Below are 27,091 nucleotides of genomic sequence, written 5' to 3'. Positions count from 1 at the left end.
GATACGGTCGGCCCTGTAAGAGGAGTAGGTTTTGTTGACTTGTCTTTGCAAACAACAATTATTCATTATTGCATCAAATTTTTTCAATGTGAAAGAATTTTGAGGGTTAAATACAGGTGGGACAGCCTTTCAAGTGGAAGCATCATCCCTGCGGCATCGTTCATATCATCTTCTGTCACTAACCGATCAAACACGCACACAACAACCGTGAGTCTGATTTTTTTCATCATTTTTTATTGACTACTGCTTAATACAAATTATAGTATTTCATTTCAAAGTATGAGTATCAATTTGACCTGCATTTCTCATATGCCAGCGAATCTGGTCATCTATAACACAATTAAATGGCTATAAAGTGTTGGCATAGTTTTACTGCAAGAACTAAGGTCAATGCCAGACATCTGTATGTTCAAGACTAGATATTATGCTGTTAATCTCAACGTTGATCTCACAGAAACACCCAATGAATGCATCTAATTGGATGAGATTGTAAAACTATACACCAAGAATTTATAGCTGCTAAATAATTTAGCGTTGCATAAAATTTGTCGGATCGAATATAATTTTTTATAGTAAACATTGTAATTCTTAAAATTAAGGTTAACAGTATTTGCTTACAGCTAATGTCTATAGCGACAACAAAGTCTAGTAATTTGCAGCTCTTTAAGTTTCACTGCTGTAATTTTAAAAATTTTTATATCGTTCAAAACTGATTTCTATCACTTACTATGTTATTCTGTTATTTTAATTTTATCTCTACTGTTTGCCTATAGAATTGTGGGTGTTAGCACGACTGTAATCGCTCTGGAGGTATGTTCATAGCGTGGAGTATTAGCAAGGTAATGGGATGGAAGTTAAATCCAGTAGAACTTGTTTCGTGTTGTATTTGGTAAAATATATTAGAGTAACATGGGTGCAGAACAAGAAACTTTTCTTTCAAAACAGTTGTTGGGTGTTTACAAACCAGCGGCGTCACTCAACCTAGGCACGAGTGATCTCATTTTTTCGCAGCGTCGCTGTCTTTTGTTGACAGCAAATAGGACAATATACAGCTGACTCTGTAGCCACAAGAGCGTAAGGATAGAGTGCAGCCAAAAAAGCCTCTGCCGACCTCTCTAGCCAACCCGTCTGGCCTGTCCCTGCCTAGCTAATCGTATTGTGCAAAAGCAATTCAGTTGGCTCACACAACGAGCGAGTTAAGAAATAATAACAATGGTAGAGACACAGGAGCGTTTGGGCTCGCTAACAATAAATACCCCCTAGCTATCCCCTAACAATGCTCCCACTCTCTAGCATATCTTCGAAATTTCTCAGTTCAAAATTTCAAAAAAATTTCTGTTAGTGTCCTGGCTGTTGCATAATATTGCATAATGTTACATAATACTAGCAATTATGAGACTTTATGTATCTTCATATGGCACTTCTCTGTCAATGATAGATAATGGTTAATAAATGATAGATAATGGTTTGATTGCGGAGAATCACAAAGTTGTAGAGGAGTGACTGCGGCGGCTCTCTTTGCTATTGCCTGGAGCCTACAATGCTGGGAATGCAGCAGTAGGGTTTTCAGTTTTTGACGTTTGTCTATCAATGAAAGCTACAGATATTTTCGTTTATTTTCTCAGCTTCAACCATTAGCTATTATAAACATAATTAATATTAAAGGAAGCTGATTTTGCTGCCAGCAATCGCATTTGCTTGCTGCCAGCAAGCTGGAAGCCTGCTGCAGAGGCGGCTGGTAATGATATGAGGTAGGACAGTAAACCAGAGGGCAGGTTACCTAACCACTGCGCTACATCAGGGATCACAGCAAGATTGTGGTCAGACACAGCAAGCTGTTATCAATGTTTGTTTGCAGTAACACTCGGGTGATTATGCCGGCACAGCGTTCGGTACGTCTCAGCGTCTTCAGAAACCCCCAAAACGGTGCTTTTGATTATTTTATTTCTCTTTTATGTCATTAATAAGATCCTGCACGAGCTACGGGCTGCCCGATTGCCTGCAGGCAATGTTTGTGAAGTTTATTATTAAATTATGTTGAGACCGTAGTCTAGTAGCCTGCCCACGCGATGGGCAGTGGGTTATTGTCTTCAGACTTGTGCCAAGAATTTAAGGCTATTCTTTGGGAACGCAACTTTTAGCTGAAGCTGGCAAGACAAGCTTGAGAATTAAAGGCAGAGATCCAATCCGTAATTAAATGTAAAGATAGGATGCCTGTTTGGGTCAGCGACATTTCATCACTTGTAATTACTCGTTATAACAAACATACGCTTGTTAAGACCAGCAGCAAATGTCAGCACCTTTCTCTACCTCTTTATTTAATTTCCTCTTGACTTCTTGTGGCAGGTATCAGCCTCCACCCAGTCATTTTATTATATCGGGTTTATAGCAGATGTAAGCAACTTGCATTCTTTCTTTTAACCTTTTGTGATGTCATTGTCAATGATTTCATCGACACATGCTCGGTGACTCTTTCCATATTTACAAGAAAAATGTGCAACTATGCAGCTAGAGAGATGAATGGTTATGATAAAATTTAAATTGCTGGAGTTGTTAACAGTGATTTATAAAACACTCAAAATAGTCAGCAACTGTGTGCTCTCCCCTCTCCGTACTTGGGCATCACCCGTCTCCGTGCTTGGGCATCACCCGGTGCAAAGTTTGATAATCATAATGCTGCACAAACATGCCTTTGTAATCAACAGCTTCCTTCTGTGAGCATCCCTTTTCTCTACTCAGAGGTCCTTTCACAACGGCATCACAGAGTTCCCAGACATACATCCTTCTGCGAGCATCCCTTTTCTCTACTCAGAGGTCCTTTCACAACGGCATCACAGAGTTCCCAGACATACATCCTTCTGCGAGCATCCCTTTTCTCTACTCAGAGGTCCTTTCACAACGGCATCACAGAGTTCCCAGACATACATCCTTCTGCAACCAACCGTTTTCTCTACTCAGTGGTTCTCTCGCAACGACATCGAAGAGCTCTCAGAGATACCTCCCGCCCTTGTCTCAATTAGACGGCATGATATTTAACAATGTAAATAAAACTGGGCCGGGCTATAGATGAAATCTAAAGAAAATCTTGCTGTTCAACTGGAGAACGGCTGCAAATATGACTTGTTACATGGAACACTGCACCTTGTGTGAACTTTGACACCTTCTATTATGGTTTTGTAACAAGGCAGAACATTTTGACTGTCAACACACTTGCCTGCATCAAATGGACTATCTATAGAATTTAGGAAACTTGAGCACTTCCACAGCATGACATGCCTCAGCCAATGCAGCACCAGATACTTTTCAGCTGGTAGCAGACCTATGCTCCTTGCAATAGTTAAGCGTATTGTCTCGCCTTGGATACATCAAATTATCTTCAGAGCAAAAGTTATTAGCTCCATGCCATCAGATTGCATGCAGCAGGTTGTAGTATATGAAAACTCCAAGTATCTCATCCGTTATTTACATATCATATAGATTCTTTTCCGCTATAATAGAATTGTAACTGAGTAACATCAACAAAATTCCTTTAAATATCCCAAATGCATTATGTCAATATTCTCTATATAAATACAAATGCATATTTATTTACAGATAGAATAGCTGAAAGAAAAGAAATATGACTGTTCGATGGTTAACACTGACGATCTGCTTCGCTCTATCCCAGCTGAGTTTTGCACAATTCAGTGAGTAGATAACTCTTGAAGACTGGTCTTCTATCACTACCATGTCTACTGGTGATATATGTCAAGTGGCCTACATTATCTACAACAACGGAAGTTGTCTTTATCTTTGTCTGTCTATATCATTTATAGTACTATAGGAGGTAAAGCGAGTGCAGTGGAAAAGCTGTATGTTATTATTACTCTCATGGATACAATTGTATAATATTTACTTTGCACCAGGAGATTAGGCAGCGTGAATGATTTGGCAGTGTTATGCTCGCTGATCGACTGCTAAATACTGACTCTTTTATGCACTGATATTTGCTCTTAGGATCTAAACATGTACAGTATATAGACACATGTCTGCAGGACCAAGCTATCTAATGTCTGCTTAGGGCTTTGCTCTTCACTCGCTCTGACCCCAAATAGTCTCTCAAGGACTGTAATGAGCAGGAGGTCTGGAGAAGGGGTGGAAAATAGGTTTAGTGAAAGGGTAGAGAAAAGGTTTAGTAAAGGGGTGTAGAAATTGGTTTAGTAAAGGAGTGTAAAAATAAGTCTAGCAAGGGGGTGTAGAAATAGATCTGATCAAGGGGTAGAAAAATAGGTCTAATAAAGGGGTGGGGAAATAGGAAGTCTTGTAAAGAGGTAAAAAATGGGAAGGCTAGTATAGAGGTGGAAACATTAGTTCTATTGAAAAGATGTAGAAATGGTTATATACAGGTAGAATTTCTCGAATCTAGTAATTCAATAAAGGATAACATTTGTAATTAGTCACTAATGACAGCCAAATGCTGGTATTGGAAGTTTGCTGCTAGCAGTATTACAAATGGTAACAAATAATTTTGAGGAATGCTTTGCAAGATTATTTGCTGCTGTTAATATGTGGTCAAAGGTGCTTTCTGTCATGAATACATGCCAGATACTGAGCGTTATTCATCAACTACAATAAACATAGGCTATTGTTAGTCTTGTTACGTAACCTCAGTGGTTTGGTTTTGAGGCTCCCAAGTAGATTGAAAATGGAGAAGAACTGTAAGGGAGATGATTGCTATGTTACTAATAGTATGGACATGTGTATCATCTAGTCCATAACGTGATGCTTTATGACTACTGGTATGTATATCAACTAGTCCATAACGTGATGCTTTATGACTACTGGTATGTATATCATCTAGTCCATAACGTGATGCTTTATGACTACTGGTATGTATATCATCTAGTCCACAATGTGATGCTTTATGACTACTCGTATGTATATCATCTAGTCCATAACGTGATGCTTTATGACTACTGGTATGTATATCATCTAGTCCATAACGTGATGCTTAATGACTACTCGTATGTATATCATCTAGTCCATAACGTGATGCTTTATGACTACTCGTATGTATATCATCTAGTCCATAACGTGATGCTTTATGACTACTGGTATGTATATCATCTAGTCCATAACGTGATGTTTTATGACTACTGGTATGTATATCATCTAGTCCATAACGTGATGCTTTATGACTACTGGTATGTATATCATCTAGTCCATAATGTGATGCTTTATGACTACTGGTATGTATATCATCTAGTCCATAATGTGATGCTTTATGACTACTGGTATGTATATCATCTAGTCCATAACGTGATGCTTTATGACTACTGGTATGTATATCATCTACTTTATAATATCATTCTTTATGCTGTTGGCATGCGTATTATTTAAGCTACGGCATGATATTCTATGAGTACTGGTATATTTTTTATGATTGTCATAAGGTGATGTCTCAGCAAGAAATAATACTGGTAAGATGTTTGGGTAGTGGGTAGCCCTGTGTTGGCTGGTACTAGCTGTAAATTCCCACCTACGTAGTTGCTTTTACAGGTGTGAGTCTACGCTTACCACTCTATTCTCTAAGCCTCTCCAAGCGTGGACTCATTACTCCCAATTGTTACACACATGCCTGCTCATTCTCAAGAGCTCTTACAAAAGCTTTAGCGATAAGACAAGTGTTTCAAGTTAACTTTGAACCTGTTTAGTCTAATCTTTGGTAAATTCTCACCTTTTATAGTTGTCAAATCAATTAGCTAATTGAGCTTTGTCAGAGCTTTCCACTCATGACTAGCATACTGCCAGACGGTCGAGTTAGAATATCATTGTGTGAATTTCCATGATTGCAAATTACTCTCAACATAGCGGAGTAATATGAGTAGATAGGGTGGGTTGATTCCCTCGTGAGATTATATGCAAGTAGAACATTGTTCAAGGACAGACAACCATTGTATTTTTCATGATGGAGATCTTATATGTACAAAATGTGGTTGATTTTCTATGGAAATAATTATTATTAATCTATGGCGAGAGCGAAATGTGGAGTGAGGGTCTGTGTCTGAAGGCCATTGGCTATCACGGAACAGATGTACTTATGGCATGCAGCTGTGTCAAGAGCCTTGTTGGCTCGTTCAAATTTCTAATAGTTAAAAATTAGTAAATTTAAGACACAACAGTTGTTAAGGAAATTGATTGTTATTAAAGATGGCATACTGATAGACCAGCTCAGGGCCTGTTGTATGCAATAATAGATTTGCCTGGCTGAGGCCAGCACATAGATCACAGCGTGAATCTATTTATGAAGGACAAAGAACGGACAGCCAAAATAATATGATCTCTAGAAATTACATTAGAGATGATCTTAAGCAAATGGTGATAGAGGCTCATAGCACGTACATCATAGACATCATACAGTGCACTCCATGTCACACGTTGGCATCTCTTACACAGGTCTAGATTACACATTTGATTTTTGTGCAGACAACAGTGAATCTCATGGGCAGCCAATATAGAGAATCTTTCAGCTAGCGTCATTAGCGTACAACATGATGATGTAAAGTTTCTACTTATTGCGTTTCGTTTTGATAAACTGATTGACCGAACCTGAAAGCGCATAACTCAAGTCATTTGTATGTGCAGGCAACTCTTGCAATAGCCAGCGCTATATGGCCATATTCAATGGAGGCTTTATACCAAGGTGCAGTCCAAATGGGCTTTATGAACCAGTGCAGTGTTTCGAGACGGAGTGCTGGTGTGTCACCGATGACGGAGAAGAAATTTCTAACACAAGAGTTGCTTCCCCTTCCATACCCAACTGTGACTGTAAGTAAGAGTCTGTTTCAACTTGATTTTTTTTTCAAGCATCTGTCCTATGCGTGACGTAATGATACTAAAAGTATCTACTTCTCACCATCATTATTGTTTTAAACTGATTTTTCAGAACTTCTGTTATAAGTTGAAGTTTGAGCACATACTACTAGCGTGAAGATATGTGGCGATAAGCTGCTACTGTGTCATGTTTGTTTTATTCGGATGTGTTGATATACTCATGTACCATATAGCCCTGCTGAATAGCCAAGATTGACAGTAATTATACTTGTGTCTATATTATCTGACCGTGACCGAGAATTTAAGGCAAACGACATATACCATATATATATAGTGTATATATATACACTATATATATATATAGTGTATATATATATACCGATATATACGATATATATACCAGTCTGAAGAAGCCTCGTGCAGGCTCATCCTAAGCGAATAGTGTGACAATTTGGTTTGTTACAGACTCGTGTCTATGGGCAGAGAGTATTCAATAGGCTGAGTTGTTATGTGAACAAATGAGAGACAATGGTGAGGGGATAGAGAGTAGAGGAGGGTCATTAGCAAGATTAGTGTCTATTCAGTAAAAGACAGAAGACATTGTTGTTAAACAACAACCCATCAGCGCTTAATTACTGCTCTGTCAAATTCATCAACAAGGTTATTGAAAGAATGAGGATAGCTGATGAATGGAGAGGATGCCTAATTCTCTACAATATGTTTATGGCTTCTAGGCGAATCTATGATAGCAGCCCTCTCCAAAACATTATCAGAAGTCATCAGTAGCCTTTCTGCCGCTTGCGCTCAGATAGATAGTCTTGGCTCAAATAGAATGGTGCTGTGTGCTGCATCTTTTGTCTTTCACCTTTCTGAATGCTATCAACTCTTCCGTTCCTTTTTCCTTACCAGATATGAGTAAGTAGAACTATGTGAGGTGCATGAGTGCTCTTCTTCCCATAATGCATTGCAGCAGTAGTAGAACGACACATACTAGCGCTACCAGCACCAAACAGCCTGCAAACACTTCTGATGTCACTCAATAGTTACAGCTTGAGAACCATCAAGGAAAGAGCTTGTTGATGTGGCATAGAGCTGTCAACACCTAGAGAGTTTTCAACACTGTTGTAATGCCTTAGAACAAACAGAGTCGCATGTTAATAAGCAATGCCTGTAGTTGGTAGAGCACTCGCAAGAAACTAACACGAGTGCACAATTCCATGAATTTTACACAAATTTGCAGAATGTGAAAAAAAGGTTATATGTTGTCTTCACCTGCTTTGTTATACTTTCAGCGCTTGGTGGCCACCATGTTTTGCGAGGTATCATTGAATGTTGGTGCTAGATTAGCCATGCTTAGCCTCTGTATTCTCTCACTCTCTCGCTTTCCCTAGGCAACTCGTGCGCTTTTTAGATAGAGCCTCCTCTTTAATTTAGCCTCAGAGCAATGTCTCAGTCAGCCTGCGTGTCGAAGTAAATAAAGAATGCGAGAGACCTGACAATACAGCTAGAAAGCCAGCTGCGCCGGTCCTGTCATCTAGTTCCTGTAGTGCAAGTTCAACTCTATCATCCTATGGTCTATGTCTCTAGCCTAGCGAAGTCGCTTACCTCCACTGCGCTTACACCCATGCAAGCATGATCTAGGCATACCATCATGAAAAAAAGTCTATATCCACGGTTGCTGTAAACCTAGTTTTGTAGCGGGTACATTGGTTAACACCATCTACTTTTTCATTGATGGCAGAAAAAATGCTGTGGGTTAGCTTGAGTCATATCCGTTGGAGACACGCCGTCGCTCGCTTCTGTGAGTGCAATTCTGCAACGTTTGCATATATATTATAGACCCAGCGCTTGGAGCTACCTCGGTGGACCTGATGAAAGTTGTTAATGTCTACAAAGGAGAAGATATCATTTTCACACCGTACAGCTTCGATAATAAAAGCTCATATGATTTCCGATCTTCCAGCTCCATCTACGCTTTTGTAAGTCGTGTTGTTCATTGAGTTTATGACAAAACAATCAAGGAATCACTGGTGGCTTCAACTTAGGAACAACCAGCCATTTCGTCGCAATCTAATCTGGAGTTTAAATGAAACTGTGAATAGGCTGGTTTAATGAATACTTTTTTGCTAACTAGCCTGTTAATCCTGTTAATCCTGTTAATCCTGTTAATCCTGTTAAATGATACATCAAAAGTGATACGATATGTAGTATTCAAGGCTCTTAGCCAAGATTCTAGCGCTTGTTAGCCTGGTTACCGCGCTCTGCAGAATGTCGTTTAATGATCTCCCATGGTGGTCAAACGTGTTGCATTTTTCACAAGTGTGCTTTTGCAGGCAAACGATTATCTTCCCCCAAACTTCTGGCCAGACTTCTCTATCCTTGCCACAATACGGCCCACATCTCTTGAAGGAGGCTTTCTATTTGCTGTTACTGACCGCCTCGAGGCCGTTATCCAGCTCGGAGTGAGCCTCTCCAAGAGTGAGAATGAGTATACACAGCACATCGACCTCTGGTATTCTGAGTATCCTCTCGAAATGGTGGGTTTCAAGGCTCTTTTTATGTTGTAATAAACAAACAGTGCAAACATTGTGCATCTGTTGGAGCATTTTACGAGTTCATATTGCCAGCCATTTTATTACATATAGACAAATGTTTTAATTAAAGGAAGGAATCTGATTAAATTATTTATAGTTCTTATTTGACTCTCTTATCCCTGCAGTATTAAATGTAGAATTTCATGTTTTCCGCAGGGAGCCACCAAGATAGCTCGGTTCACTGTACCGACAATGGTTGGTAGGTGGTCCAGGTTTGCTATCGGTGTCAATGGAACAAGTATCCACCTGCATGTTTACTGCCAACAGAATTATGCGGTCATGGAGTATAAGAGGACTCACACAAACCTCAAGTTCATGGATGCTTCATTTCTTCTGGTTGGTCACGGAGGAGAAGTGTTCGGGGAACCCTTTAAGGTGATTATATCATAGGACACTCGGTTCGTATGATAAACACATTCTCATATTTCTAAATCAACATGACGAAAAATTTTAAGGAAATCAGATGTTCGTTTTTCTGCTCAATAACAAGTCTGAGCTGCTCACCAGCCTTGCGACCGGAACTGCATTTCAAATTGTGTATAACAGCCATTCCTCCCTTGCATTTCTTTAGCTAATATTTTTCCCAAGTCTTCTCGCTAAACAAAAAGATGCACGGGTTACTCCGTCAACTTGAAAGACATTTCTAAAATGCAGGCAGAGGTATTTGCGGACAATCTTTCTTCAACCTCATTAATAATTCATTATAGTTGTCCAAACAGCGACTAGGCAAATTTGAACAAAACCCTTTGTATTGTTAAAACTTTCTTGTTTGGTAATCCGCTGCTCACACCTGAGCGCATTTCAATCGAAGGAGGTAGCCGTCAGCTGTCGACAGCGTTATCAGATAGGAGCTCTTCAATCCATTAACAAGGGAGTCTGGTAGTCTAGTATTATAGGACACTAGCTAGCGTTTCTGTGTTTGTCTCCCCTCAAGATATGTTAAATCATGATGGAAAATACATGATGGAAAATACATGATGTTAAATACATGATGGAAAATGGGAGTTTTGATGCAGTCTGGTTGAATTTTAATAAACTTGTTAATTTTTAGCTGAAAAGATTGTTCAGCTGAAAAATAATGTAGAAGACTAAATGAACAAATATGACTAGCTGTGAGTAAGCTACATGTAGGCTTACATAGAACCATTCATTTAACTACATATCTCTCACTACTTCTATGTACTTACATGAGCGGATAACAACTGGTCAACTTTAATAAATATCAGGTCCCAGGAAATAATAGACCACTCGTTTTCTACTTGTGTATTCTTTAATGCTGTTACTCGGGTTCACATGCTTTTTTATGTAAAGACGGGCTAAGATCCTTGAGTGTCTGCTATATTTGGTTCAAGATAGAATACAATAGAATTCTGGCTAACTGCAGTAGAATTCTGGACAACTGCAGTAGAATTTTGGCTAACTACAGTAGAATTCTGGCTAACTACAGTAGAATTTTGGCTAACTACAGTAGAATTCTGGCTAACTACAGTAGAATTTTGGCTAACTACAGTAGAATTCTGGCTAACTGCAGTAGAATTCTGGCTAACTACAGTAGAATTCTGGCTAACTACAGTAGAATTCTGGCTAACTACAGTAGAATTTTGGCTAACTACAGTAGAATTCTGGCTAACTGCATTAGAATTCTGGCTAACTGCAGTAGAATTCTGGCTAACTACAGTAGAATTCTGGCTAACTACAGTAGAATTCTGGCTAACTGCAGTAGAATTCTGGCTAACTGCAGTAGAATTCTGGCTAACTACAGTAGAATTCTGGCCAACTGCAATATAATTATGGTTAATAAAATGATCCATAAGATAAGCTCATTGACTATCCAACTGATAGTAGAATTTTGTGGTGAGTCTGTTGAGAATCCAGATTCACTGCATTAGTAAGATTTTCATTTATGTATCTGAAAGCGGCTGTATCTGTTGCTAAAATAAGTATTGGTAGAACTGATAAAATATTGTTATAGTTTTTAGTGCAACAAACTTCAAAACCAGGTGAAATAATAGCAAATTTTTTATGTCTACGGTATAAGAAGGGCAATGACTAGCATTATACACACAATTCATTTTAGTAAGTATTCCTAAGTAATTAAGTATTCCTAAGTAATTAAGTATTCCTAAGTCAGGTAAATATTCCTAAGTAAGGTAAGTATTGCTAATTGAGGTAAGTATTCCCAAGTGAGGTAACTATTTCTAAGTAAGGTAAGTATTCCTAAGTGAGGTAAGTATTCCTAAGTCAGGTAAGTATTTCTAAGTAAGGTAAGTATTCTTAAGTGAGGTAAGTATTCTTAAGTGAGGTAAGTATTCTCAAGTGAGGTAAGTTTTCCTAAATCAGGTAAGTATTCTTAAGTGAGGTAAGTATTCTCAAGTGAGGTAAGTATTCCTAAGTATAAAAGTATTCTTAAGTGAGGTAAGTATTCTCAAGTGAGGTAAGTATTTCTAAGTAATAAAAGTATTTTTAAGTGAGGTAAGTATTCTTAAAGGTTAACTTGCAACAAAATTCACATTACAATTATTTGGTATCAAAAGATTCACTGTCTTACTCTGCTGTGTTTTAGGTGCAAAATATGTGGAAATGGGATTACAAGCTCTTAAAAGCTCAAAAATGAACAAGTTAATCGCAGCCATCATGAAAACGCTGTAGACTGGAATCCATTTCCAAAACGGCTCAAATAGAACGTAGCTGAACAAGATGGCTTCTGTTTACACTTTCATGCAACGTCATTCGTCTAAATATTTTCACAAATATACTTCATGCATTCAATAAAACCTTGTCTATTGTCCTTACGCGTCTATTTCATCATAATTGTAAAACCGTCATTTGAGCACTGATATCTCAAAACCTACCGTGAAGATTCGTTTAATTTTTTAACTCTTGCTTGAAGAAGTGCATTTCATCCTCTGATGGACATGAGGACATGAAGCCTGTTGGTCACCTGCGATAGTCGACAAATGCTGCAGAAACTGTTCGCGCGATTTGGCAGAAAGTATGGATCACGTGATCAGATTACGACTAGATGACTAGGCCAGGCTAAAATGATACTGTGAAGTAGCGAGCATTTATATTTGATACTAGCTTTTCCGTAGAACCCAAAGTATTTGTCATAAACTAGTGCTACGAAACGTTTTATATCGAGCCTTTAATTTCAATTAATAATATCACGTGTAATATCACGGAGTACGTCATCTAAATAAAGAGATTCCAAACTACGGCATTTTTGTGATGGCTGCGATCAACTGTTTGTTTTTTAGCTTTTAAGAGCTTGTAATCACAGTTCTACATATTTTGCACCTACAACACAGCAGAGTAAGACATGTTGAACCTTTTGATACCAAATAACTGTAATGTGAATTTTGTTGCAAGTAAACCTTTAAGTGAGGTAAGTATTCCCAAGTGAGGTAAGTATTCTCAAGTGAGATAAGTATTTTTAAGTAAGGTTGTTTTGAAACAGATTCATGTAAGTCTACAATTTTGGGTGCTAACAGATTTCTAAGTTAGTTTAGATTCTCAGTGGTCAACCGCTCAGATTTTCTTAAATCTGTGAAAAATGAAAGAAATTTTTTTCGCTCAGTTATTGTTCACGACTAACATTAAATGATGAGTTTCTTCCTCATCACTTATCTAGTGCTAAGATGCACAACAGTAGTTTTAAAAAGATCATTGTATGCTCAGTAACAAGACAGAGTTATGTTAGCCAGTCAAGAGGAAGATTATGTAATTACCTTGTTACATTGATCACGTTGATGTTTCATAGTTAATCAACTTTGACAGTTTAGAGTTAGACCATATGTGAGAGTTGTTTTGCTATTGTTGGTGATGGTTGTGTCTCTCGAGTATGATCAGAGGATTTCTCTGTGTACAACAAAGTTTGTCATACCTACAAAGTACTTAAGACAAGTTGCAGGTATTCAGTGGCGAACAGCATTATTATGTGTCACAAATATATTATTGTCATTGACTAATGACTATAATGTTGATAAATATTGGAATACAACATAAATAAGTGAATCTACTTGAAATCTTTACTGAGGTACCCAAGGGATATCAAGCTTAAGTCTGCCGATAATCATAATCAGCCTCCAGCCTCTTGTTAAATCACGCGTTTACTGTAACATCTACAACTTCTATGCGAGACTTCTCCGTATTTCAGGGAGAAATACAAGAGTTGACCCTCACTCACAACCCAGCAGATGCCGCTGAACAGTGTCTTGAACGTAAAGAGGAGAAACAGGTAAGCTTGTATGTCATTTTCTTGCTGGTCATTATATGGAAGAAGAAAAAACTCGAAGGCTGTGAGCAAACCAACCCTATTTTCAGTTCAGCAAGTACTCTTTCCTTTCACCAATTGATCAATATTTATTGATCGATCATATTAAATAATCAAATATTGATTTTCATTACATCTCTATGGTTCTGCTGGGCGACATTCAGGTGTGAAAGGAAGCTATTAGCGCACTGCTCACTGATCATTCTCTTTTGATTCTTTTATTGTATTTCAATGAGCGCTTCAATTATGTAATGGCTTCTATTGAAGCAATCGGCATTGCGCATTTCTTGTTAAAACTCTGATGTAACTGCAGTTCAGAACACTGGCCCTGTTTCCATACAAATGCTGAACCTTCAAAGTTGACCCTGCTGCCTCTAAGAACAGCACTGAAAACCTTTGAATATCGATAGACAGGTCTGGAAAGATCTGCGAGCATTCTTTCTAAGGCATTAGATACTATAATAGACTTCCTGTTCATTGGTATTCAATACATTGAGAGCTAAACTATCTATACGGCTAGTTGTCTTCTCATACTCTAAGTTTCGTGTCAAGCGTAGACTTGGTACAATTACAGAAACAACTTGGACCCCTCACAAAGGAGTTTGGATCTGGGGCTGAAGAAAGCTTTCCATTTCCTATTGATGGAGTGATCGGTACAGATGACGAGGTATGTAGAGGGGGCTACAAAAAAGGAAAGAGGCTTGCTTAGAGAGCTAAGGACTGTGTACTCTGCATGCTGCTAGTATTGGCTAACTGCTACTCGCTTGCACCTTAATTTCTTGAGTAACTTGCACCTCGTACCTACTGATGCCTACTGCTTTTCTCACCTGGCTGTGGCTGTCACTTATAACTATAATTTTATGCTTGACAGTCTCACACGCCCTTACTAACAACGACAAGTCAAAGCACATATGATTATGTAAGTCCCAATCAGCCCGCTGTGAAGGAAGTGTTTCCTGCCCCAAGATACCCTTCACAAAAATTTTCACTTCTAGAAGTTTCTAGAAGTTCTAGAAGTTCTAGAAGCAGGCAATTAAAAGTTTCTAAAAAACAATTGGTCGATCTTAAAAGTCTTGATTCAAATGCAGCTGAGAACGCCGACTTAAATGCTTGGTTTACCAAGTCTTTTTTAACTGTCACACCGACAACCGAGAGCTCTCTGTTTAGGGTAACTGTGAGCCCGCACCAGCCATCCACAACAACAAACACTTTGGATACCGCTGTAGGGGAAGGCCATGTCCTGTCTCATGCTTTAACTAAACTAAACACGTCACTGAAGACTTCGCACTTGAGCTTTTTTCCGCTAGACCAGTCTGACAGCTCGAAGGTGTCATCAGAAGATGAACCTGCCACTCAAAATAGTACGTTCATTGCTGCATCAGCTTCATCCAACATGTCATCGAAACCACGTGAGGAAATTCCTACAGCAACAAGAATGTCATCGTACAGAACATTAAAGTCGGCAGAACTGGAGCAAGCAAGTGGTTGGTTTACAGCTTCATCAGCTGCCTCACCAAGAGCTGCGTCAGAAGGCGACACTGAGCAAACTTCCACAGAAGTTTTGTTGGAAGTCAAGCATCTCGTTAGCATTGTGTCTGAGTCTGTAAAAAATTCAGATCAAATGAGGAAGGTAATCAGTCGGAGATTTAAAATATAGTTGAAAACAAATCAATGTCATATTTGATTAAAATTATCCCTAGCTGATTTACTTCCTATTAGCATACTCCTGTAGGTGGCTAGACATTTACTTGCTTACCATGAGGCTGCTGCTGTTCTTTTAGCGATCCCATTATTTTCATTTGCACGGCTTACACTAAACGCTGCAACTAACTGCTTTTTTTGCGTTTCACTGCTGCCATCATTTCAACCCAGCGCCATCTTCGAGAGCTTCACATCATGTTTTTTGTTGTAGCCTGACTATAGTTTGCCTGATTATGGCAGCGGATTTGATGATGAGCTTGTGGAGGAAGGCTTTGACCCTAATTTTCTTAGACCAACCTCCGCAGGTGATGATGAAGGATTCAACCCGAATAAGCCAATCGAAGGAGACCTTCTTCTTGGGAATCTGGATGATAAGGACTTTGGTTCTGAATTACCAGATTCTGGAGATTTAGGTGTCAGTCCAGATAATGAAGTATCTGCCAACAACCCTGAGGCAGTTGTTGACTCCGGCATATCAGAATCTGCAGGAAATCCTGAATACATCATCCCTTTACCTCCACCCACTGAACGAGAAGATGGAATTCCAGCTCCAGCAGTTGTCGGTGAACCAAAACTTTCTACTGATTCCGTAGGAGCTCCCGGAGAAAAGGGAATGAGAGGGGAGAAGGGAGATCAAGGACCAATTGGGCCGGCGGGCGTAGGTGAGAAACAGCAGTCAGTAGTAACTAGTAGATATGCGCTTCACCACTCGCTTTAAAGAGATTTAACTTTTTCGTGTTGCGTTAGAGCCTGTTCGTGAACTTTGCAGTGAGGCCTTTGGTCGGTGAGGCATTTGAAGGTACGGTAATACCCTGGTGCACGAGCTATACTTTAGTTTATAAGTTGAGCAGAGCTTGTCCTTCACCTTGCCTTACTCTCTTTTATTGCCCACTTACTGTTGTCATTTTTTAAGTATTCCTAGCAGTTATCTGATATTTTTAAACACATTGAACTGAATTCTAGTAAACTGAATGAACTGATTGTAGGTACTAAGGGAGAAAAGGGTGACCAAGGTGAGCAGGGTCTTCCTGGAAAATACGGAATAAATGGTATACCTGGTCTACAAGGGGCTATTGGGCCTGCAGGACCTTCTGGACCTAAGGTAAATCTAGTAGCAGGTAAACCCGCAAGTCTCTATGGCGGTATTCTATGGTTGCATGTATATGGCAGTATTCTATGGTTGCATGTATAAGGCAGTACTCTATAGTTTCATGTATATACAAGGACTCAATGACTGCATGCACATGTAAATGACAGAAGTTTCTATTTACCTGTCCATGGCAAGACTATGTAGTTGCTTATCTATAACAAAACTATGTTATTGCGTGTCTATGGTGTCTATGGCTTTGCGCCAAGAAGCTCTATGCTTACTTATTTATACAAACTTTGCTTTCAGGGAGACAGGGGCGAAACTGGTATTGGTTTACCCGGCGCTTCTGGAGTTCCTGGTACCTCAATTGTGGGTGCAGTGGGAGAGCCTGGTGTTGCAGGACCTAAAGGAGAAAAAGGAGATGTGGTATGTTAGCTAGTAACCTATTTAGTTATGTGTTAAACTCTGCACTCTGTTTGTGCCAATGAGTGTCTCTCGTTTTTATCTTTGCACTTGATAACGCATTCATCTGCAATTGAATTCCTTTTAACATGAGAATTTCTAGTCATGAATTATCTGAATGCAATTGCAATATAAACTGTGAGCAGTCAAGTCACAGGTCAATACTCGAGAATTGTTTGCTAATGTCCTCTACACGGCTTTGGTAAAAGTTAGTATGTCTCATCACCAGATCAAAAACTATGTTAGATGATACTTTTTAGTAGAGCGATGAGGCTAAAGGATTGTTATGGCCCGAAGCTAGCTAATGCTGCATATTTAAGTGACTCTAGAAACCTTAGTTACAGAATTCCAGTTGCCAGGTATAGGATAGCAGTAAGGAAATGGAATGCCTTCTTTCTAGATGAACTTTTTTCTCATTTGTAAAGCCTTATACAAGGTGTCCTGTTTCTGTGAGTAATGTAGTAGTGAGGCTAATTGACTTCTAAGGCCTGAGACTATGGAGTACCTAATTTTGTATAGTTTACTCTATGAGGCTATGGAGTACTTAATTTTGTATGGTATGCTCTTTGGTATACTCTATGACACTAAGGTTTCCTGAAAGTAAATTTGTTTAACCACACATCCCGTCAGTGTTTGATTGTTGGCTTTAGGGCCAGGGGCTAGTTGGTCCTAAGGGGGAACCAGGAAGTTCCTTCCTCGCTGAGTTAGAAGCCTTGATGCTGATGGAAGGTTCTGGGGAGGGAATAGAAGACCTCTTCACTGGAATCCCAGCCCTAGAGCTGTTGAGAGGACCTAAAGGTTGGTTTTGTTTAGCCATCGGGTGTCTGTTGCTACAAGTAAGCATATAGTAATGCCTAGCAGGAGGAGGGGACCCTGAGAACCCTCTACTATAGTAATGCCTAGCAGGAGGAGGACCCTGAGGACCCTCTACTATAGTAATGCCTAGCAGGAGAGGGACCCTGAGGACCCTCTACTATAGTAATGCCTAGCAGGAGGAGGACCCTGAGGACCCTCTACTATAGTAATGCCTAGCAGGAGGAGGACCCTCTACTATAGTAATGCCTAGCAGGAGGAGGGGGACCCTGAGAACCCTCTACTATAGTAATGCCTAGCAGGAGGGGGACCCTGAGGACCCTCTACTATAGTAATGCCTAGCAGGAGGGGGACCCTGAGGACCCTCTACTATAGTAATGCCTAGCAGGAGGAGGACTCTGAGGACCCTCTACTATAGTAATGCCTAGCAGGAGGACCCTGAGGACTCTCTACTATAGTAATGCCTAGCAGCAGGAGGAGGACTCTGAGGACCCTCTACTATAGTAATGCCTAGCAGGAGGGGGACCCTGAGGACCCTCTACTATAGTAATGCTTAGCAGGAGGAGGACCCTGAGGACCCTCTACTATAGTAATGCCTAGCAGGAGGAGGACTCTGAGGAACTAGCACTATCTCTCTGGTTTATGAAATCCTTTACCTCGTGTTTGTATGAACTGCTTCGGTCAAACCGTAGTAGTTAAGTCTTTCACGATCATTGTAAATTTCAAAGGAAAGCTGATTGTTTTCCAGGTGAAACTGGAAACTGCACGGCGACAAAAGGGGAACAAGGCAGAGAGGGTGCTCGCGGCAGAGATGGACAACCTGGCCTTCCTGTAAGTATGTTCTTCAAATTTCAGTTAATATGTTGAATAGGAATAAGGTTGAGAGGTGAGGAGAAGATGAGGTGGAGTGCTACATTAGAGGGGTGTACCCTTTGTAGTATTAATATAACATATTGATGAAAGGCCTACAACAATTTGACAAGGGAGGCAGGTGCTGATAGTGTCAGTCAGCAGGGATGCAGCTATAATGCCCATGCCTGGATGTATAAATAGCTTGTGGAGTCAGCTGTTTGTCCAGCGAAGTGTAATATGTTACTCAGGGATGTTTGTTTTTGTGTTTAGGGATTACCTGGAGCAAGGGGACAACAAGGAGAAATGGGTGCAGTCGGTAGCGTGGGTCCAAAGGTAAAGTTAACAAACGTTTATAAAAGTTATTGCATGTTTTGTTAAATATGTGAACTAGCTTAGGAATATGCTACCTTTGCTGCGCTGAAGCTGCGAATCATAATGTTTTGCTCTTTAATCTCTTTAATCTAATCTCTTTAATCTAGCCAGTTGCTGAATGTTTAAACTAGCAGTATCCTTTTGACTCCTTCATTTCGATGTTTCATCTGAATAACAATAACATCAGCTTTAGTTATAACGGAGCTGATCATTCCTCGATTTTAAACTTTCTCCAAGCAGATGGCTTGGATCACTCGATGAGTCATGAGATTGTGTGAGGCAAGAAGCACTGTTACCGATATATTGTATCACACTAGAAATTGAACGCAGCAGAAAGACTTTAGAGTGACACTGTGTTTCTCACAAATGTTTCTCACTCCTGTACAAGTTATCTGATGACCTTTCTTTTTGCATGCACCTATCTTGTAATAACTGTCTCTTTCTGTGGACAATCTCCTGGTTTTTCAGGGAAAAGATGGAATAGATGGCAATCCTGGACTTGTTGGACCAAAAGGAGAAAAGGGGCAACACGGGGACAAGGGAATTCAGGGTCTGCAGGGACCTCCTGGACCACCCGCTATTATAGACGTATGTACTGTAGCTATAATTAGTGACACATTCTAGTACATATTAGGGAGTTATGTATCCCCTACTGCTATCTACTTCAAGCCAGATCACTGGTATCAAGACAAATCAGTTCTAATGGAGTAGTTCCATGTTTTAGCTGGAAGGTCATCTGGAAGCTGTTCGAGGTGAGCCTGGTGTGTCGGGCTCAGACGGTATACCTGGAGAGATTGGAGAAAAGGGAGCAGCAGGAGAGAAAGGGGAGAAAGGAGATCAAGGTGAAAGAGGTAAGAAAGCTCATCTATTCTGCACAAAAACTGTTTATATATTATGTAGTATATTATGTTTATATATTATGTAGTATATTAGATTTATATATTGTGTAGTAGGCTATATTATGTTTATATATTATGTCATGTAACAGTATGAACAGAGGATGTATGGTATAGAAAAAATTTGTTGCTGATACTGTATACATGTGTGGTGTACAAAACTGTATAAAAGTGGTACATATTATATAAAAAGGCCAGCTAAGTAGTACCACTCTTCCTCTTACTGCCTTACTAAAAATATTAACTATTTCTTCATATTTTTTGCAGGTTTAGATGGAGAACCAGGGTTTGCTGGAATTCCTGGTGCAAATGGACAAGATGGGGCTCCTGGAGCACCAGGCTTACAAGGTGCAGATGGTCTTGATGGTACACCAGGACCGAAGGGAGAACCAGGAGTAGGATTGCCAGGGCCGCCTGGTCTTCCAGGTGCAGCTGGTGCAGCTGCTGGCAGGCCATTATTTGGAGGAGAGATTACCGCTGAAAATTTGGTGAGAACCAAAAATATGGCACCCAGGAAGTGATCAAACTTAATATTATAATGCTGATGATAAAAATTGTTTTCTGTCACCGTTCTGGTTAATATTACAGCCGCGTGGTGTAAAAGGAGATAAAGGTGATGATGGTGCTCCAGGCACTCTTGACTTGGATAAACTTACAGACATAATACCTCTTTTTAAAGAAAAGGTGAGAAATCCCTTATTCTTTGGTAGTATAACTTATTCTAATAGGATGGAATTAGAGTCATATAAATATTAGGAGTCGCTCACTCTTTGCATTACATTATTGGAATCATTAATATGCAAGGCATTTCCTGTTTGCTAGATAATGTACTTTAGGAGCATTACACACGTGATAGACAGTAGCATCTAAACATAACCTTTTGCTTAATGAGTAGCATGTTAGTGCACTTGTCAGTATATGTAAGTGGACAGGTGCTATTAGCATGAGCATATGCATATATGTCAAATGTGTGCAGGTGCTTGTAATGCATTTAAACATATGATGCTGCTACCAAACAAACAACATATGCAATTATACAAACCTATCCTCATTCACTCGCTTGTCTGGAACCTGGTTTCTAGGGTGCCAAGGGAGATCAAGGTGAACAAGGAAAAGATGGAGGATGTAAAATGTGTGTAGGATTTAAAGGAGTGAGAGGTCGTAGAGGTCAGCGAGGCACTAAAGGAGATGAAGGTTCACCCGGACAAAAGGGCGCTGTAGGAGCTCCTGGGTTTCCTGTAAGTAAGGCATAATGCTAGACACTGACCGACTTATGCAATACCGCTGTTGTTTTGCAGAGTTGATCATTGTATTACAGAGTGTGACCAGGTAGAAAACAACTCCTGCTCATATCATGTTGCTCTGTTTCGCAGGCAATTGATGATATAACTCAACACGCCTCATATCGCATACCATTGTCTGTGAATCGCATAACATATTGTTTTTGTCATTGAGTTACATTGCTGCGTTCTCTATCAGACTAACTCGCTTAATCGGCCTGTATATCTTACAGGGTAGAGATGGTATACCAGGGGCACCAGGAACACCGGATGACCCCATCAAGGGGGAGAAGGGTGAAAGCGGAAGCTGTACATGTGATGAAGCGGGTAACTAATTCAAGGATTTGGCCAAATAACTGATTTCTGGCTAGTGTGTCTATCAATTATATCGTGTATGAGGGAATGCATGGCAAGTAGAAGTAAAATAGAGGTTATGTGTAGTTGACTCGGCCAGCTGCTAAATATGTCATGATGCATACGAGTATAATTTCAGGGCTGAAGGGTGAAAAGGGAGAACCAGGAGAAGTGAACCAAAATGATGAGGCAAAATACAGAGTTATCGAGGGCCCACCAGGACCTCCCGTAAGTGTTGCTAGTCGCACACAGGATAAAGTTATCTTATTTAAGTATTAATAATTTAACTTGTAAGCATAAATGGTAGAAGATGCTCTGTTGATGTTGTAGGGGCCTCCTGGGGAAGGGTTAATGGGACCACAAGGACCAAGAGGTTTACCAGGTAGAGTTGCAGCTGGCAGTATTGGTACTAGCCTTGGAAATGTGAGTAGGAACCTTTCTTTATAGGGCATCGCATAGAGTGATCATTTGAAAGGTTTGTGTGGCTTTTAAACAGTTTGAAAATTTATTTTTTCTTTTTACATGTATTTGTTTATGGAGTTTTGCTATTATTTTAATTTTAGTTGAACGTAAATGATGCAGGAGTAAGTGTGGGTGTTGATTGGTGTATTGGTTCATGTGCATGCGCTGTAGCCTCCTGAGTGCATAGCTTTAGCTCGAGATCTTAACGCATGAAGTAGGCATTTGCTCAATCTTTCCCTCGCTTTTTAATAACGCTACCAGACAAAGAGATTTGCTTGAATTGTTTAAAACCAATGGCGTGCAAACTGCTAGCATATTTGTTTTACCGTTTTGGTAATTCCCGCCGGAAAGTAATGCCGGAAGTATTGCAGAGTTTGCAGCCAAGCCTCGCGTGGCCTGTGCATCTCTGTTCAGCTGGACAACTACTGTGTTTTTGGTCATAATCTGCCGATATCACACAGGCTATAGACCTAACATAGACCTAACATGTGCTTCTGTAGGTCAGTGTTATCCGTTGCGTTGTAGATTGTCATGTACCCAACACAGGAAGCACTGACAGGCTCATCTTTGGCAATGCCTTCTGGTACACTCGGGTTTGTCATGGACCAGCAGAGGCTCTACATCAGAGTTAGCATGGGCTGGCAAGCGATCTCGGTGAGTGCCTGCTTACTTGGCAAGCATTTGTTAGTCATTGTCAATTCAAGTACTCACTAGCAAATGCCATGAAACCTTTTACATCTAGTCATTCTGCTGTAAAGAGAGCTTGTATCATTTGTTGTATTGCAGGTTGGCCCAGTCATACCCATAGATGATGCGGAATTTGTCAATGAACTGCCACGTTTTCAAAATGAACCAGCACCTCTCTTTGGAGATGCTGCTGCAGCTTCTGGTGCAGGACAGCTTCTGGCATCTGGAGTGGTAAGTGTCTAACATGTCCTACTCTATGTTCTATTTTACAGCATACAGGGTGTTCATTGTTAGAATAAGTATTGCTGAGGACACATGGTTATGAGTTGTTAGAATAAGTATTGCTGAGGACACATGGTTACGAGTTGTTAGAATAAGTATTGCTGGGGACACGGGATCACAGTAGGTGTTGTAATAGGCAGCACAAAGAACCTGCTGACTTACTTCACAAATGATCTTCTAATTTTAGGTGATTATTATCAATATACTGACAATCACTGTAAGAGTTTTGGTAGATTGTGTAAGCTAGTGTACCACCAGATGAAGCCCTCAAGGATCTACCTTCACTGTTTTATTGCTACCTCTCTGACTATCCAATTTATTCCCATATATTTTTCATTCAGCATTTGGCTTAGAGCTTTTTTTTCTCAATACACCAGAGTGCGAGGTTTGCGGGTGCGTTTCTTGCCATCCAGACACGTGCAAAGAAGACAATTTTCAGGCAAAATGTTTTTGTTCTCTTTAAATATTGTTACACCGAGTCCATTTTTTACTGTTTCTCATAGCAGTTTCTCATAAGAGTTACTTTGGTACATTTCCTTTAGATATTCAGTCACAGAGGCTCCTCAGTCTTTATGAAGTTTTTGAAATCTGCATTGTCTTTGCGTCCCGTGAATGATATTTTACTGATGGTACTATTGCATCGCCATATTGTAAATACAGTGTATTCAGTCAAGTGCATTGCTATAATACTAGAGGACAACACTGTCAGTAACATATGTACTTAAATGTATCTCTCCCTCACTCCACAATTCCTCTTTACTGAGTAGGATGTCTGATTGCTATTTGCGATTTCGAGAGTGGCTGCGTAGTCCGAGTTATGACTCGTGTCTTTCTGGACCATGGGAAGACTGGAAGTCACCCTCAGCCACCATTTATGAGCATTTTTAAGCTTTTCATGACATTCCATCCTTCCATCTTCAAATGTCTCCGCAGTCGGATGTGTACTCCATTTACTCTATCCTTTTCACAGTAGTCCCAGGTGTTGATGCCAAAAACAACACTTCATATCAATTTCGAGATTAGACTTGAAACGCTTTCTTAGATTCCTTGCCTCCATTTGCTTTATCATAGTCCTCCATATACGAAGGTTACTTTGGAAGTCTTTGGTCTTTCATTTGTGTAACATTTCCTGTACATCTGAGCTTGTTTTTGACTATGAGCGCCTGTATGCTAGGAATCCCAGACTGTGTGTGAACACTTTTGTTGGTACGATATTCTGACCAGTGTATCTTCATGGTCTTCCTAACGCAGCAGTGACCTTCTGACAGCACACCTCTTCATCTAACTTTTCTATGTACACTTACTGCTTCTGCTGAAAACAGCTAAATTTTGTGTTTATCATCAATACCTTTCATTTTCAACCGCAGAGAGGAAACCGGACTAAGCTAACGGTTGGTATAGTTTGGTGTTGTACTGATGTTGTATCGCATAGCTTTATCTAGGCATTGACATTTATAAGCTTTTCTCAAGAGACTTGAGTGACATTTAGAGGTCTGTGCTCTATGCTACCCTGCTTGTAAAACTAGATGTTCTCAGGCTAACCATAACTCTCGACTCTCCATCGGTTGGATAGTTGCTCCTTCTCCTCTTGAAATGCTGTTTTTGTGTATGTATGAGCTCTCTGCTCAGTCACTGAGTTGAGCCATCTGTTGCAGTTAACAGCAGCGGTACATCACTTCTGTCTGACATAAGACATCATAATCACATCTTGATTAGTATTTAACAGTCTTTGTTGATTAGCAATCGCTTGTCACATCCTTGTCACATGCTTATTGGAGGCTGCTAATAAAATGATGGTTGTCAACTGGCAATCGCACCAGTTTGCAATAGCTAATCACACTGATTGGCAACGTAAAGGATTTTTTGACAGCTTTTATAAAAAAGTTTGACCATTTTTGATTGTGTGTAATATAGCCCTAGACTTTTAGTAGCATCATATAAACTAACCAACAATACCGATCAGTGTTTGGTGCATCAAACTTAGTGTGTCACATATTGGAGGGTCAAAATTGTACAGAAAAAGCATTAAAAAGAGTATTTTGGATATTATTTTTTGAAGAATTAGTGAAATTCGAGCTTATTTCTTTTGGCACTTCGTGCGTTTGAGTGTGTCCCCATGTGAGCATGAGTGAGCTGAATGTACTTTCTGCTGCCATTCTGTGACTAAAATTGTGATGGTTTGACAGCTAAGATTGTTTGCCCTGAATGAGCCAATGGGAGCTGGAGACATCATCGGTGTCTCAGGAGCTGACTATAAATGCTACAAACAAGCCAAACAAGCAAAACTTACTGGAACCTTCCGGGCTGTTTTAGCATCACGCCAGCAGTCAATAGACTCATTAGTATTTTTTAAAGACCAGGACCTGTCTGTGGTAAATGCAAAGGTAGGTGAAGACTTTCCATTTGCTTCATATAAATATTGTGGTTAGAGTTGCGCCCTCCTGGTTGTCAAATCTAACATGGATTTTTACTATTGGCAGTTGTCTGCTCAAATTTTCTACTCATAATCATTTTTTAGAGTTCAAGTAATTACTTTTACAAGCGAATTGATTTCCATTATTTTTCTAAGCAGTTGATGTTTTTAGTTGCCTTCTTGGTGCTTATGAATAGTTATTGCTAGTTTCCTGTGTCAGTCCTGTTGAGTTGAACCAGTTTTATTTATTTATTCTATTTATTAGAGTTTTAATGTCACAAACATCTCAAATGTTTAGACTTTGTGCATATGGAACATTCATCTACCTACATTCACCTTCTCTTTTAGGGTGAACGGCTGCTTGACTCATGGTCGGGTGTGACAAAGAACAAAGGCTATTTAGCAGAGGGTGTTCCTATATACACATTTGATGGAGTAGACATCAGAGCAGATGGTCGCTGGTAAGGATGTTCAGAACAAGTTTTTTGATTTGAAGCATGATTAGATATCAGCAAAGCCAGATATTGGAGCTAGTCTGCAGTAAAAATTTTCAAACTGTATCCAGCTAACTTTCTTATTCCTTTCGAGTGTCAGCAGTGTACCGAGGTCCGAGATCATATCATGTGTTTTTAGGTCAAAGAAATATTTTTGGCACGGAGCTAAATCAACAGGGGTTGCTGATGTTAAAAACTATTGCCATGCTTGGACATCCGACAGTGATACCGAGCTAGGTGTCACTAGCTCTTACATGAATGGGCAGGTGCTTGACACTTCTCTGCATACGTGTGACAGTGAGCTCGCAGTGCTCTGTGTAGAGGTAACACTCCCCGATATCTACCGACAACGATGACTATAGTTACCCACTACAATGGGATGCATATCGCTCAACTAACTCTCAGACTTTGTGATGGTATATTGACTTGGTGCAAAATCTCTTAAATATAGAATTTATGAATATGCATACTTGGTAAGTGGTCAGGAAATGAATACTCACAGACAAATGCCAGCGCGATAGCTGACAGTATACTAAGGGTGCTAGGCACAATTGCTTATTATATGGCTTAATTTAGCTATGCTCGCTAACCGGCTAGCCTTTGCTAGCTTTCAAGCACCTGCTACGCATGACATAATGGCTCTTGTTTGGGTCAGAAAGGTTTCAGTATTATATAAGGCCTACCACTATTCTTGTTGATCGCACATATTGCATATTTAACCTCAAGTATGGCCTTTTCATTCTTAATTCTTTTTTTACTAAACATAATGAGATGTTGTGAATCACGTAGTTATTATTGTTATGTTATTTAATGTAACAAACTGTTATGATTATTATATTTTATTAGCATATTTGGTAAGTTTGGTTTTCATTCCCCAACTGACTTTAGTCCAAGTTTGTATTTTCTTAACGCATGTTGTGTTTGTCTGACTAGAAATTATGCCTACTTTTGGCATATCTGGATAACTATAGCGTATAACTTTTGGATTATCATGGTCATCGTATATTTCATAAAGATCTAAAGAGAATGATATTGGGTCATTTTACCATGTTCCACATACGTAGATAACTTTCTAGCTCTTGTTAGATATAATATAATATTTTTTATATCTTCAACTTTTGTTTGATATACGTTTGTCAAAGATTGGAAAAGGTTCCTTAATCTACATTTGAGTGCAACTGATGAACAATGTAGAATTTATGACACGACAGTTTATGAGAAAGTCTCAGTAAGTATGTCATTCACTGTCTTAG

At 39.6% G+C, this 27,091-nt stretch overlaps 1 protein-coding gene across 3 annotated transcripts; it reads left to right on the top strand.

Moving 5' to 3' along the window:
* Nucleotides 1–26,953, top strand: LOC137387249 (collagen alpha-1(XVIII) chain-like). 3 transcript variants are annotated; one of them, XM_068073590.1, is made up of 29 exons: nucleotides 1–207; nucleotides 3,595–3,686; nucleotides 6,625–6,807; nucleotides 8,653–8,792; nucleotides 9,147–9,350; nucleotides 9,564–9,782; nucleotides 13,564–13,644; nucleotides 14,255–14,347; nucleotides 15,593–16,043; nucleotides 16,368–16,483; nucleotides 16,778–16,897; nucleotides 17,584–17,731; nucleotides 18,495–18,577; nucleotides 18,869–18,931; nucleotides 19,439–19,558; nucleotides 19,695–19,821; nucleotides 20,134–20,354; nucleotides 20,455–20,550; nucleotides 20,949–21,104; nucleotides 21,380–21,473; nucleotides 21,640–21,728; nucleotides 21,831–21,923; nucleotides 22,064–22,084; nucleotides 22,488–22,616; nucleotides 22,749–22,880; nucleotides 24,299–24,322; nucleotides 25,118–25,315; nucleotides 25,693–25,805; nucleotides 25,978–26,953. In XM_068073590.1, the coding sequence occupies exons 2-29, from the start codon at nucleotides 3,620–3,622 to the stop codon at nucleotides 26,192–26,194; spliced, it is 3,798 nt and encodes a 1,265-aa protein (XP_067929691.1). In that variant the 5' UTR covers nucleotides 1–207; nucleotides 3,595–3,619; the 3' UTR covers nucleotides 26,195–26,953. The 3 variants fall into 3 exon arrangements, with proteins under 3 accessions (XP_067929691.1, XP_067929692.1, XP_067929693.1); XM_068073591.1 differs by lacking the exon at nucleotides 22,064–22,084; XM_068073592.1 differs by lacking the exon at nucleotides 24,299–24,322.
* Nucleotides 26,954–27,091: the final 138 nt, after the last annotated feature.

This window comes from Watersipora subatra, chromosome 2, assembly GCF_963576615.1.
Source record: "Watersipora subatra chromosome 2, tzWatSuba1.1, whole genome shotgun sequence".
NCBI lineage: Eukaryota > Metazoa > Bryozoa > Gymnolaemata > Cheilostomatida > Watersiporidae > Watersipora > Watersipora subatra.
The sequence above is the reverse complement of the archived record's forward strand: the minus strand, read 5'-3'. Positions and strand labels throughout refer to the sequence as shown.

What these genes read in the sequence shown, in the direction of transcription:
- LOC137387249 (XM_068073590.1), top strand. Translation starts at nt 3,620, where the DNA reads ATGACTGTTCGATGGTTAACACTGACGATCTGCTTCGCTCTATCCCAG. An exon ending in TGTTCGGGGAACCCTTTAAG is followed by an intron (nt 9,783 to 13,563) that starts GTGATTATATCA and finishes TCCGTATTTCAG; the next exon opens with GGAGAAATACAAGAGTTGAC. An exon ending in CTGTACATGTGATGAAGCGG is followed by an intron (nt 21,474 to 21,639) that starts GTAACTAATTCA and finishes GTATAATTTCAG; the next exon opens with GGCTGAAGGGTGAAAAGGGA.